General features: G+C 44.0%; 1 protein-coding gene across 1 annotated transcript; it reads right to left on the bottom strand.

Moving 5' to 3' along the window:
* Positions 1-1,921: 1,921 nt before the first annotated feature.
* On the bottom strand, positions 1,922-13,833 carry LOC117439615 (translocation protein SEC63 homolog). Its single transcript, XM_071201910.1, has 5 exons — positions 13,667-13,833; positions 13,430-13,577; positions 13,157-13,239; positions 12,937-13,008; positions 1,922-1,975 (listed from the first exon to the last, which is right to left on the bottom strand). Exons 1-5 carry the CDS (start codon positions 13,772-13,774, stop codon positions 1,922-1,924), a joined length of 465 nt encoding a protein of 154 aa, XP_071058011.1. The 5' UTR covers positions 13,775-13,833.
* Between the last annotated feature and the right edge of the window lie 351 nt (positions 13,834-14,184).

Raw genomic sequence — 14,184 nt, 5'->3', positions numbered from 1 at the left:
AACTAAACATGGTAAAGCAGCGTTCAGTTATTATGCTCCAAATATCTGGAACAAACTCCCAGAAACCTGCAGGTCCGCTGCAACTCTTACTACTTTTAAATCCAGGCTGAAGACTTTTCTTTTTGTCGCTGCTTTTAATTGAACTATTCATATTTTAAACTGCACTGTAATGTATTTTTCCTTTTAATGTTTATTTTATTAGCTTTTCTTTTGTAATGCTTAATGTCTTTCATTTTTTGTAAAGCACTTTGAATTGCCTTGCGTTGAAAAGTACTTGCCCTATGAAAGTATGTACTCTTAATATTTTTTTCTTCAAATAACATTATTCAACAAAAACAACATTATTCAATAACGTGCTTTCACCACTAGGCGGTGCACACAAGGTACACAGAGCATACTAATAATAACTTTGTATTATTAGTGTAGGACACTTATGTATGTATAACATCTGAAGATGTGTAGTTTTATTCATGTTTTTACATAATTTTACAGGATATTGCTATACTATTTCTCATGTTTTACTTCTACACATTAATATCTGATTTGTTAAAACATCACAGATAGAAAGGTATGTCCGTCATTTAATGGTAAGCTATTGCAATTGTGATTCCATAGATGTGTCTCCCATCACCCAAATGCCCTGACTATTCTCTCAACTCAGTATTTACATTCTTATATTCAAAGAAAATCAGTAATATCTTTAAAAACTACAAGTCCTTTTCTATCAGCTGTGCGCCGTTATGGTGTAAATATATATATCTACCAATTGCATACATGCCAACCTTTCCAAATCCAAAAGAAGTAGGTTTGCGTGCGGCAAATGTGCACGCCCAAATTAGGTAATCAGAAGAAATGGAACCCCAGGAATTACATGTTTAAACCATGTATTTAACATTGCATCATTTTATGCATTTTTCAGAAAAAGTGGTAGTTTGGTAAATAGTGACATGTCTGGTCTGTAAAATTCCCGAAAAATAAAAGAATGGGAGATAAATATCCCAAAGTCTCCACATTTTATTATATTTTTAATGTGTTTCTGGACACAGACAGTAGATCAAGGATGTGTAAGGATGTAGAACTCTTGTGTGAACATTGGATAAAGCCAGGTTCATGTTGACAGAGTCAACGGTTTGCACAGAGCGAAATATCTTTGTTGCGCCATAAATCAGAAAATAAATAATATACAGGCTTTCAGATTGCTGTAGTTCACAAAACAGAGACATTAACGACATGTTTGGTGTTGAAAATGTCAGAAAAGGTGAAAGACTGGGAGATAAATATCCCCAAATTGTATTATATTGTGAATGTTACGCTGTGTGAAGCAGGTAGGACCCAAATGCAGATTAACGTAAAAATAATTCCTTTATTCCAAGGCTATACTGACAAAGACAGAACAGAACACTCACCGAGGACAAGCCAATACACAAGACGAACCGACACTGAACACTGGGAGACAGGGGAATTTAAACACAGGGTAACTAGACACAGGTGGGAACAATCAGGGGCGGGGCTGACACTGATGAGCACAGGAGACACACAAGGAGTGACAGGTGAAAACAATCAGGAAATTAGACACACCAGGGGGGTATACTGCGAAGCAGGATTTTCGCTTAGCCGGCTAAATTCAGGGAAAACTCCGGCTTTCCGGTCATCCGAAGCTCGTTCTCTTTTTAGCAGGCTAGATCTCCATGGTAATATATGCTAAGCAGCTAACCTGGTCGGGACCAGGTTAGGTTGCAGGCTAAGAGCTCAACTCAGTGAAAGCACCGCCTGCTGACCAATCAGAGCTCAGTGTGCAGAGTTTAAAGCGATCCCCACCCAAAAATGCTTCCTGCCTTCTCTCAGAGGACTTCATGTCCCCGTGAGGATAGACAACACAATATCGTGGATGAACCGCCAGGGGAGTTTGCGTTGTCTCCAGTCACACACACTGGCACACAAACTGATCCCGTGGAGCGGCAGACGTCTCCTCTCTCTGAGAACGACACAAGTACCGGGGGTTACGCACCTAGGGACAGAATTACTGTCAAAAGGTGCACCACTCTATGCAGACTGGACTCCTCATCCAAGGATCGAGAGTCCGCTGTGGGTGCGTTACGGCGGAGCCGCGTTAAATCTGTTCGCAAGGGGAGAAAATGCTCAATGACAGCTGTTCTCTTTAATGCACGATTTAAACGCACCATTAGGCGGGGACACACTCGTACACGATTAACCTCCGGGTCCTCTGTACACGTTCCCACCCCTGGTTCTGTTCCCCTTAACTCAGGCCAGAGTGAAAGAGCAACGCCACACATGTACTCTGATGTTTCCGCCCTAGCCCGCAATATACGGGCTGGCGGGGATATATCAGCTGTTGTGCGGGCAGCCGTGGCAGCCCCCACCACGCAGGGACAGATTGTCTCAGGCGGGGAGGGCGATCCTTCACCCACGCCCAGAGCACGGGGCACTATGGGCCTGACCCGTGAGTGGTACAATCTGAATACAGTGGGACTCCCTCAGAAGGTGATAAACACTATTCAGAGTGTGAGAGCTTCCTCCACCAGGTCTCTTTACGACTGTAAGTGGAGGGTGTTTGAGGAGTGGTGCCTTCAAGAAGGGCACATCTCTTTTCAATGTCCTGTCGGGGTGATTTTATCATTCCTACAGGACTTGATCGATAAACACAGAGCTTTTTCCACGATCAAGGTGTACCTGGCTGCTATTGCTGCATGCCATGTGGGCTTTGAGGGTAAGACGGCTAGCCAACATCCTTTGGTTTGCCGTTTTATGAAGGGAGCGCGCAGGCTCCTCCCTGTCTCCAGGTCGCTGGTGCCCTTATGGGACCTGGCAGTGGTTTTAAATGGGCTCAAAATGACCCCATTTGAACCCCTGGAGGGAGCTGACATGAAACATCTGTCACTCAAGACAGTGCTGTTACTGGCCCTGGCATCCGCTAAACGGGTCAGTGATATCCATGCACTGTCTGTTCATCCCTCATGCACTCAGTTCGCCCCAGGGCAAACGAGAGTGTTGTTGAAACCCAACTCTGCCTTTACACCAAAGGTGGTTGGTTCGTGTACCCCGATTGACATTGAGGCATTTCCTCCGCAGCTGGTTTCCTCCGGGGAGCAGCAGCAGGATTTATTGTGTCCAGTCCGGGCTTTGCACACATATATGGACAGATCAAAAGAGCTTCGTCTTAATGACCAACTCTTCGTGTCCTGGGCTAAACCTCACAAGGGTAAGCCTGTTACTAAGCAACGACTATCCCACTGGATCGTGGAGGCGATTGCTTTGGCCTATACGAGTCAGAATCTGCAAGCACCTTTGGGTCTGCGGGCTCACTCGACTCGGGGCCTGGCTACATCCTGGGCTTTGTTCAAGGGTGTTTCCATCCAGGATATCTGTGCGGCGGCAAGCTGGTCTTCGCCACTCACTTTGTTCCGCTTTTACAGACTGGACGTCTCCGCTCCAAGCGTGGCCCGAGCAGTGCTGGGCACCTTGTTGAGTCGGGACTCCACCTGTTAAATTCTGGTTGATCGGTGATCTTCGAGATAAGCTCGTCTGGCAATACGGGAGCTACAATATCCCATAGTGAGACATCGAACGGAGTGTTATGAATGAGAACTATAGGTTACTTACGTAACCCCAGCACTCAGAGTAACATGAAGTGAGATGTCTCACCATACGGCCCTCCTTGCTATGGTGAAGCGAGAAGAGGTGCTTATTTTGAATGACGCATGCGTCGTGGCGCAGGCTACTTATAGGGGGTGATTTCCCCTGACGTTGACGTCAAGAATCACCGGCCAATCAGGATTGGCGTAATGAGATTGATGCTTCTGTTTGCTCCGCGATGAGGCGCATCCCATAGTGAGACATCTCACTTCATGTTACTCTGAACACTGGGGTTACGTAAGTAACCTATAGTTTTCAAGGGGACAATATTTACTCAAATTGATGGGTTTGGATGATGGGGGAAACTCGTGTCACAGGCTCTTTAAGTAACGTGGTAATAGAACAAGCAAAAGGTAATGAAGAGCGAGAGAGAGAAGCTGCAGCTCCCTCTCGCAGTCGCGGCCGTGAAAAAGAGTCCCCACAAAGCTTCGTCACCTGACTATATCTCATTTGGCTCCTCCTCTTCAATGGCGGCTGTGGTAACGTAGGGGAACTCCCGCCTCTGGTCTTCAATGTCCGTTATTGCGCATAACAGAGGATTCAGACATTGTACATTCAATACATAACTAAACACGCCTTTTCTCCTCATATTCTCTTTCATGACTTTTCATTTATTGCATTTTAACGGCTGTAATCGATACTTTAGTAATACTGGCAGTTATCATTAAGGTAGCCCCGGATGTCCTCATACCTACTCACGTCTGTAAACAAAACTTATTCTTGTTTCTTGTTTTGCTCGATCTCAGTGCTGCATTTGATACTATCGACCATGATATCCTATTGCAAAGATTAGAGCACCTAGTTGGCATAAAGCGAACTGCTTTAGGCTGGTTTAGGTCCTATCTATCTGAACGCTCTCAGTTTGTACGTGTCAACGATGAATCTTCCACGCAAACCAAAGTTAGCCATGGAGTAGGGCTGCAACAAACGACTAATTTGATAATCGATTAATCTATCGATTAATGAAACGATTAATCGACTATTCGGACTATTACGCCTTGCACAATTTCTCAAACGCTCTTATTTAGCCATACACTTTTAGATTTAGCTTGAGGTTGTTTTAGGCATGTGGAAACTAACAATGAAGACAATAAAGATGAATACTTGATTCAAAAATACATATATTATTAAATTAACAAAACACATTTTGAACAAAATTAACATTGCTCTTTATTTAAATTAAATAAATAATATTTCAAATCAAAAGAAACAACAGTGTTTTAACAAATCGTATTAAATAATGTGATGAACTGTAAACAGAATAGCTGAAACTTTAACAAAATAAATAACTCAGTTACCTCTAATCATTAACCCATGTTTGTATAATTGAGTTAATTCCGTGTGTTGCTGCTAGCATACATAACACCTGACTCGTGGATGGGGCTACAGAGCTACAAGAAAGACAGTCGAACCCGGTGCATTTCTCCGTCTCAATGTAGAGCACTTTTGCTAAATGTTTAGACAAATTGCTCGTGTTACCACCCTTACATGCTAAACTCTTATTGCACTTTTGGCAACGAGCATTGTCCACATCGAGACGGGTAAAGTTTAACCACACCTCGGAGCAAATTCTCTCCGCCATCTCTGCAGTGTGTTGCTGCATGTAGCAGCCGCGTGTGTGTAAACTGCCCCGCCCCCTCGCACACAGACGGGGGAGAGAAAGATCTCTCTTCTGGATTGGAAAGATCGAAAATACATCATAGACACATTTTTTTGTCTTTTTGTATATTAGAAACGAGTTGGCGACACTAAGACTGCGAGATAATGCTTATGTAGCAATAATACATGACATATATTTTTTAAATGTCTCCAGTACCGATAAAAAGACCAATAACGTTGGAGTTTAAGGGCGCGTAAAACACACATGATGACTTCATCAACGAATCGACGACTGAATTAGTTGGCAACTAATTTGGTAATCGATTAAGTCGATTAGTTGTTGCACCCTGTTATGGAAATCTAGGACCCAACACTGCTGGAGAGTACAAGTCAAAGTGATCAAAACAAATAAATGGTGAATCGAGCAGAGCTGTCTTTTTGGTTATTTATTTGAAGCTTCAAATAACATGATACAATACATATAGACACATGTCTGACAGAGCATAGAATAGTCTGCGAGAGTGTGCGCAGTACAATGAAAAAGCAGAGGTTATATAGGAAAAGAGTGGGAATGTTATAAATCTTGTGTTCACACGGTCACATTGTTATTAGACATCTTCTGGCCTTGAGCTGTAGATAGCATAACGGTTCTCAGAGTAGGGAAGTTCTTGTGTGACTGTGTGTGAGTCTCCCAGTAGCCAAAGCAGCTCTGTGGCCTTGAAGCGCTTGGGAATAAACCCAAAGTAGAAAAGAAGAAGAAGAAAACAGCACATGACATTTATGAGAAGCATTTGGTTTAAGCATATAAGGATATAATAAAAATGTCCACTACATTCTCCCCTTTTGATCATACTTGATCAATAAAAAAAACAAATGACAGGATAGACTGATATAACACATCAATGAATACACTCCATCGCTGGTTTAAGTAAACACATCACAAATATATCATAGAAAACTGGCTGTTTTTGTGGAGGACAGACTCCAATATAATGTAAGCATAAGAGAGGAGGGTACACATGATTATATTGTAGTGTCGGAATCAGACTCTTCTGATTCTAGCTGGTCTATCTCACTGTGGCGCAAAGGATTGTCGTGTAATGGAATAGCAGTATACTGAATGAAGGCTGAGGATACCATGCTGGAAACGCACTTCTTCAGTATTGGGATAATCAAACAGGTACAACTGATTAAAAGGCCAAAAATGATCGCTTTCATGTCGGCTAACAGGTCGTTGAGATGCAGCACGGTGTCAGTGATGTTCTTGGTGGCGTCGGGAATGTAAGTGCAACAGGAGTCACCGATCACATGACACAGGCCACCCTTTGAGGCGAACAAAAGGTCAAGAGCAAATTGGTGCTGCATGAGCATGTTCCTAGAGGCTATTATGAATGGGGGCAATGCCTGGAAGCCTTGCGTCGTCTCGTAAGTGAGGTTCTAGCCGGACGTGTAAGGTATCTATTTTATGGGCATTGTTTACTGTACCCCACCATGGGAACAGGCCACCCATGAATTTAGCTCCAGCGGACGTCAGATCTCTTTTTACCTTGTGGTGGTCGGGGTGTTGGAACTCTGGGTAATGATGTGTCGTGTACAATAAGGACGTGAGTACAGTGACTGCTGGATTCAAATCCACTAGAGTGCATGTACCTATCCAGAGGGGAGCCAGAACTTGATAGAGCTTGTCGCCGCACAACCAAACGTAATCTTGTGGCGCGCTAAACCCAGCATCACTGGGCCAGGCCAGTTGGAGGGAAATATGTTTAACATCTGGGAATGCTACGTTAGAAAGGATTCTTTCAGGGGCACCGGATATGTGACAATACGAGATTTTGTAAGCACCGTAACTGCATGTGTTCCGTAGGATACGAGTACAACCAGTAGTAGTTCCTAGGGAAAAATAAGGTGGTTTAAGAGACGTTTTGTGGTACACTCTCTGGATGCATAGGCTGTGTTTCATCCCTCTCAAATGACTAGGGTGCACATGGCTGACGGGTTTGTACTTTGCGTATGTGGTATCAAACGTGGATGCACGCAAAGAGGAGTTAGCCCGATTACTGCATGGTGGGGGAAGCTGCCTAGCATAACGCCACTCGGTTACGCTGTCTTCACCCTTGATGGGCCTTGTCAGAGCCATAAACGCACAGAGGTGTTCAACCTGGGTCAGAGAGCGCGGACGAACTGGCACGGACATTGATGAGTCCTGGGGGAAAAGGGTGCATGCATAACATGACCCATTTTGTCCTGCGGCCTGCAAGAATGATCTCAGAGTGTGCCACCAGACGTTACCGGTGATCCCATTACTGGTCTGACCCACATCAATGTTGCTATGGTCGTTATCGCCTATGTATAGATTAAATGTAGATGTACCTATGGATGTCAACAGTGGCGTCAAAGGTTGCTTACGCTTTTCCGGGGTCTGAGTTTTGGGCGCGATGTCTATGTAAAATGTGCCACACGGGTCGGCGCCGGATACATACATACAGACAACAAAATAAAATAAATGTGGTTCGCCCTGCTTTCCCCATGTACCTCTTAGATACCTCGATTTTGGCTGACGTGCTGTATGTTGACCATGGATACATAAAATATAGGACTAGTCCTAACACAACTATCATGGCAAGTCTGCAGAGGAACCATTCTATGATTGTCCAGGCTCTCCAGTAGTATTCACATTGCTCACGGTTGCGTTGTCGTCTCTCCAGGCGAGCCCTCATCACGAGGGGGAGATGTTCCATGGTGTGTGTGAGTGTATTCTCTCGGTCGATTTCGTGACACGGACAGTCAGACTCCGCACACCGATAACACAAACGAGGAACCAGAGAGCATATGGAACCGCTCAGCTGGCACTCGCTCGTGACACCTTGTGTGTAGTGTGTTTTGGTGTATGTAGTGCAAGTGTGGTGCTGGTGGTGACTAGGACACGTCACTTGTTGTCATCTTCCGTTGGTGACTAGGACACGTCACTTGTTGTCGTCTGCTTCTACCGTTTCTCCTTTCCTGTGACTACGACCTTGCAGTGGCTGGCGTGGACCCACGTAGCTCTCTCTGCGACCTTGACCGCTGTCTGGGTGACGAGAAGCACCTGGTAGGGACCTTGCCAACGATTGGATTTCCAGCTCTTTCTCCGGAAATCCTTGATCAGCACGAAATCGCCGGGTTGAAGGCGGTGAAGCGGACCAGTGGCAGGGGTAGGCAAGGCTGCGGCTACCTGACGTCGGATGTCTGCTAAAGTGGATGATAGGTTAACACAATATGACAACATAGCATCCTCACACAAAGTTGTGGAGGGAAGAGGACATCCTGGAGCCTTGAGTCCAATCTGTGGAGGAGCCCCAAAAAGGATTTCAAATGGGCTGAGTTGACTCCGTGTTCTTTTCCGCATCCGCATGTACATCAGCACAATGGGCAGAGCTTGTGTCCATGACAGACCTGTGTCTGCACAGCATTTTGCTAGTTTGTTTTTGATTGTGCCGTTCTCTCTTTCCACCCCACCCCCACTCTGTGGATGATAAGCACAATGCTTTCTGATGTCCATGCCCATGTACTCTCCTCTCTGCGTAATGGCCTCATTAGCAAAATGTGAACCGTTGTCACTAGAAATGTTGTCTGGTAGTCCCCATCTAGGAATTATTTCCCTCAGTAGTGCCTTTGCCACAGCATTTGCTGTCTGTGCTTTTACTGGGAAAGCTTCAACCCATTTGGACCACATGTCGACCACCACCAGACAGTGCTTCTTACCCTCTGATGGGCTAAGCTCAATGAAATCCAGCATTAGGTGCTCAAATGGCCTGGTGGGAGGTGGATGTGCTCCGGGTCCTGTAACCTTTATTGGTCTACCAGAATTTTGCATAATGCAGATGAGCTGTTACTGTGAATAATGAGCTGTTACTGTGAACCCCCTTGTGAACCACTCCTGATTGATAGACTAACATCCCTCCTTTTGACACATGATCCAACCCATGTGTCAACTTAGCGAAATGAGGGAAAAAATGTGTTGGAAGACATGGATTGGAATTTGGACCAACCCAGATGCTGGAGGTTGGGTCAAAAACAGCCCCAGCAGCCTTCCATTGAGCCTTCTCAACTGGCGTAGCTAGCTGCTGCATGGAAGTCAGTGATGACATTTTGTCAGTGAAGGAGGAGACAGGGATTTTAACAAATGAGTGTGCGTGAGTTGCGAGAGGAATCAGGGCAGCTGCCTTTGCGGCTGAGTCAGCAGACGCATTTCCTAGGGAAACTGGGTCTGTACTGCTTGCGTGTGCGGCACATTTACAGACTGCAACCTCAGATGGGAGCAGAATGGCGTCTAGTAAGCCTGCAACCAGTACATGGTTAAGTACTGGTTTGCCATCAGATTTCAGAAATTGTCTACACTTCCAAATAGCCCCAAAATCATGTACTACCCCGAAAGCATATCGTGAGTCAGTGTAAATAGTCACGGTTTTGCCTTCTGCAAACGTGCAGGCTTCAGTTAGTGCGATGAGCTCTGCTGCCTGTGCTGAGAGGTGACATGGAAGCGGTCCAGAACGGAGTACAGCAGAATCTGAAACAACAGCAAAACCCACCCGATTAGTGCCCCCTTGGTCGCGAGAGGCAGACCCATCAACATACAAAATGAGGTCAGTGTTGGTCAGAGGAACGTCTTTTAAGTCCGGTCTAGGTGTGCACACCATGAGAAGTTCGTCAACCGTCTTCAGGCAATGTTCAAACTAAATGAAGTCTCTCCTTTTGAAACATCATGTGTTGAAATAAACACCTGCAGTTCAAAAATAAAAAGTGAATTGCCTAATATTTTTGTTGTGGAATCAATTAATTTCTTTCTTTAAAGGCAAAAACATGAAAAAGCTAAGAGAAAAACCCTATTGAATACAATATTATTTGGAGCAACTTAATTTATAAATGGTTGTCAACTTAAAAACATGTGTTCATGTTCAACATGTGGTAATTAAGTACATACAATTTAAGATTACATTTAAATTATACGGTAAAACAAGTTGGAACTTTCGGAGTAATCAACTTAAAAACTTGTGTTTATGCTACCAATTATTAAGTAAGTGGTAATTGAAAACACCTCTGATTGTAGAGGAAAAGCCTTCTCCCCTTTCTCAAATAACTTTGTTGCTTTAACAACATTTCAATAGAAGTTGTCTTAACTCAATAACCATCAATGCAACCTATTGCCTTGATTTTCTTTGTTAAGCCAAGGCATTTGTTTTTAGAGTGTACGTTGGCTGAGCCGATATAAAAACAATCAGCAAATAACTTTTCAATACTTTATTGATTACTATTTTTTTAGGTCCTTTTAGGTTGGCAGTGAACATAAGTCAGAGGTAAATGGTGTACTTTTCCTTCACTACATGTATGTAATACCTTTAGTTACTTTCCAGATGTGGATGAATGATGTGAAATATAATCAAGTGTTAAATCAGACTTTAGTTCCACCTGGAGTAAATCCACAAGCTACCCTGCAGAATACAAAGCCATTCAAACTAGCTGTACCTTTACCAGCTTTGAGAACACTTGCATGATCAATCATTATAAAACATATCATATATATTATTCTGAAATGGACCAATCTGCACAACGACTACTTTTACTGTCTTTACCTTCACTATATTCTGATAATACTTTTCTACTTTTACTTGAGGAACCTTTTGATTGCAGGACTGTTACTGTAACACTCTGGTACTTATTCCTTTACTCAAATACAATATCTGAGTACTTATTCCACTTCTGGTAGTGTATTAGTCTGAATTGTAGCTACACAATCACACAGAGCTGCATAAAAATAGACTCACAATGGTAACAAGTGGAAAATAATATGTACTAATATATACAATGATTTGTAGGTAATTTTGACTACTCAAGACACCTGACTTATACATCTTCAAAGTATTGGCTTTCAGAATATTAAACTTGTTTCGGCAAATTCAGATGATAAATACAACTTTGAAGCTTGTAACGGCATAATTACAAGCAGAGAACGGACTAATGTAACATCACAGCAAGCATAACAACAGCTGTGTGTTATGAACACATACGCAAGAATGACATCATCTGTCGCTTAGTTTTGGCAGAGCAGCCAATGATGCAATACGCTTATCTGAAAGCGCTTTCCCCTCTCCTGAAATGACATGACCCAAACATGTAACTGTTCTTTGTACATATTGGAGTTTTTTACCATTTAGCATTTACCATTTAGCCTTAACACAAATGTGTGAATGTGTAAGGTTTACCATTATATTCAAATGTGAACAAAAATTGACTGTCTTTGTGTACCGGAACACTGATAAAAATGCATTTGAGACATCTATGGCAGTAAATATGTTGCAGAGGCTGGAACTTGGGAAATAATCAGATAAGGATTCCGGACGAGCGTGCATGCACAGCTGCATGTACATCGTAAATCCTGGACAAATCTCCACTCGTCAGGAGGTTTTGTCTCTGTCTTTTTGACAGGAAACACTGGAATCGTTACACGGAATAATGACCCCTTGTTTAAGCGGAGAGGTAAACACTGGCCGAATGCCATCAACAGCTTCACGTTTCAATGGGTACGGTACGGAACGTGGACATTAACCCTACGTCATATCTGTGAGCTGCCCAGAGTGAGTATGGCACATCTGAAAGCGCGGCAGGAAGCTCAGAGATATGAGAATTACCTTATCATCCTCAACCAACAGCAATGTGCGCAGAACGGCTACGTTCGCGCACATTTTCATTTGATACACGTCACGTGACATAGAGTACATGACATATTCTGTGTGTGTAGGTGCCCAATCAGTGACTGACTCCCAATCTTTAACGATTGGACCCAAATCCCTCCATCTATCAGTGGGGCCCCCTGGCTAGTGAAATGTGTGGACCGCCCCTGGGATTTGATACAGCTGGTTTTGTGTGTGTGTGAGTTTAACAGAGATAGCGCTACACAGCGAATTCCAATACATTGTTTTAAGCATGATCTCATCATTCAAACATTGCAGAAAACTCTCATCATAGTATCTACATGCATCATCATCAACAACGTTAGCAGTACAATGCAAATGAGAAGCCTCCACACAGCAGGTGGAAAAACACGTTGATCAGTCAAACGCAACAACGCCTGAGAATCAGGATATGTCAACAGCCCATTGATACACATTCACCAGTTATTTATCATCAAATGACACTTTTTTGAACCATCGTAGGAGATGGCTGTCGGACTTTAAGACCCTCATTTGTGGAAAAATGAGGTCCAAGCCGAACCGGAGAATCAGATCTCTGCCCAGTAAATGTATTGGGCAGACAGATGATAAAATAACTGTTTTTTTACTGATGTGGGAAATGTATGACTGTCATCACCGTTATCTTTACTCTGAAGTGGTACAGAAACTTCTCCTTTACAGTTACCCAGCTCCTATTGAGTGAATAAATCTACCACTACATTTGCATTCAGGCAAATCTGCCCTTTTTACCACAGAATGTGTAGCCCCAGAATCAACCAAAAATGTAACATCAACACCCATGACTGCCAAAGTCAGTGTGGGACATTTCTTAATGCAAACATTCACTGTCATATTTCAAATATGTACCCTCTTTAACCACAGACATGTTCTCTAATTCTTCTAATTTCTCAATAGCATGTATGATGCGTGTGTGTGTGTGTGTGTGTGCGTGTGTGTGTGTGTGTGTGTGTCTTACTGCTTCCTCTGTCGTGGCAGCCTCCTCTGTTAGACAGGGTGTTGATGAGTCCTGCTCCTTTTCAAACACCTCCTACAAAAACAGAACACACATTTAGCTTTTTTAACAACGCATACAGACAACAGCACACTCTACTGGTCGTCAGTGGAAGTGAATTTCCAAAGCGGCATAATTAGGAATCCATTTGATTCCCCCCTTATTTTGGAAAATCAATCCTTACCGACATCCGTTTTCTGGTTAAGGTGACAGTGACTGTGACGATGGAGCCTGCTGTGATGTTATTGCTGTCTTCGTCATCAAGGACTGCAAAGAAACAAATGCAACATTCAACTAGACGACCTGACCATGACAACAATCATGCTTAAGTAAGGTAGATACATCTAAAAAGGGACAAAGACTAAGATGGAGCTACCGCATTTTGTGGTGCAGACGGGTCACAGGTCAGCTGGTGGACAAACAATGCGTGTTAAGATGTGTGTATATCAGGACTGACCCTGCAGTTTGGTATCCATGGTGATGTGAGGGAAGCTGCCCAGCACAGCAAAGACCTCATCGTACTTCTCCTCCCCGAGGAAGCGCAGCATGTTGCGTCTGTCGGAGTCCTTTAAGCTCACCAGGTCCTGGAGGCTCCGGACTTTATACTGCAGAGGAGAGGGGAAATGATCAATAACACCTTTCTGCATGTTTTGACTTGTTGTGTGCATCTACAGACACCGGGCGGGGCAGTTACCTTCTTAGAGACGCAGTAGCGGAGGTGCTCCTCCTCAAAGTGGGGCAGCTGCAGCAGCGGTGACTTTGACTCCTGCAGACCCTGCACTATCATCTGGGTCAGCTTCATACAGTTCTCTATGGTAACCAGTCGAGGAGCATGGAAACCTGGGAGAAACGGGCACAATGATGTTGGTGGAGACCTGTGAGAGGCTGATTCAAAGTGAGAGGTCTTGCTCCCAGTAAATTGGACTTGGTGTGTGTGTGTGTGTGTGTGTGTGTGTGTGTGTGTGTGTGTGTGTGTGTGGTGTGTGTGTGTGTGTGTGTGTGTGTGTGTGTGTGTGTGTGTGTGTGTGTGTGTGTGTGTGTGTGTGTGTGTGTGTGTGTGTGTGTGTCACTTCCCTGGTTAGATGCTGCTGGCTGAATTTCCGTCTCGCTCGATTGGGCCCCTTCCTCCCCATCTGGTGTAGGTCAGTCTTTGTGAATGGTGGCCCCGTCCTTGCTGTCCCCCTCTGCCTCCACAGCCAGTGTTCTGTGAGC

Source organism: Pseudochaenichthys georgianus, chromosome 24 (assembly GCF_902827115.2).
Source record: "Pseudochaenichthys georgianus chromosome 24, fPseGeo1.2, whole genome shotgun sequence".
Lineage (NCBI taxonomy): Eukaryota > Metazoa > Chordata > Actinopteri > Perciformes > Channichthyidae > Pseudochaenichthys > Pseudochaenichthys georgianus.
The sequence above is the reverse complement of the archived record's forward strand: the minus strand, read 5'-3'. Positions and strand labels throughout refer to the sequence as shown.

What these genes read in the sequence shown, in the direction of transcription:
- LOC117439615 (XM_071201910.1), bottom strand. Translation starts at nt 13,774, where the DNA reads ATGAAGCTGACCCAGATGATAGTGCAGGGTCTGCAGGAGTCAAAGTCA. An exon ending in CATGGATACCAAACTGCAGG is followed by an intron (nt 13,240 to 13,429) that starts GTCAGTCCTGAT and finishes GTTTCTTTGCAG; the next exon opens with TCCTTGATGACGAAGACAGC. An exon ending in TAACCAGAAAACGGATGTCG is followed by an intron (nt 13,009 to 13,156) that starts GTAAGGATTGAT and finishes CTGTTTTTGTAG; the next exon opens with GAGGTGTTTGAAAAGGAGCA.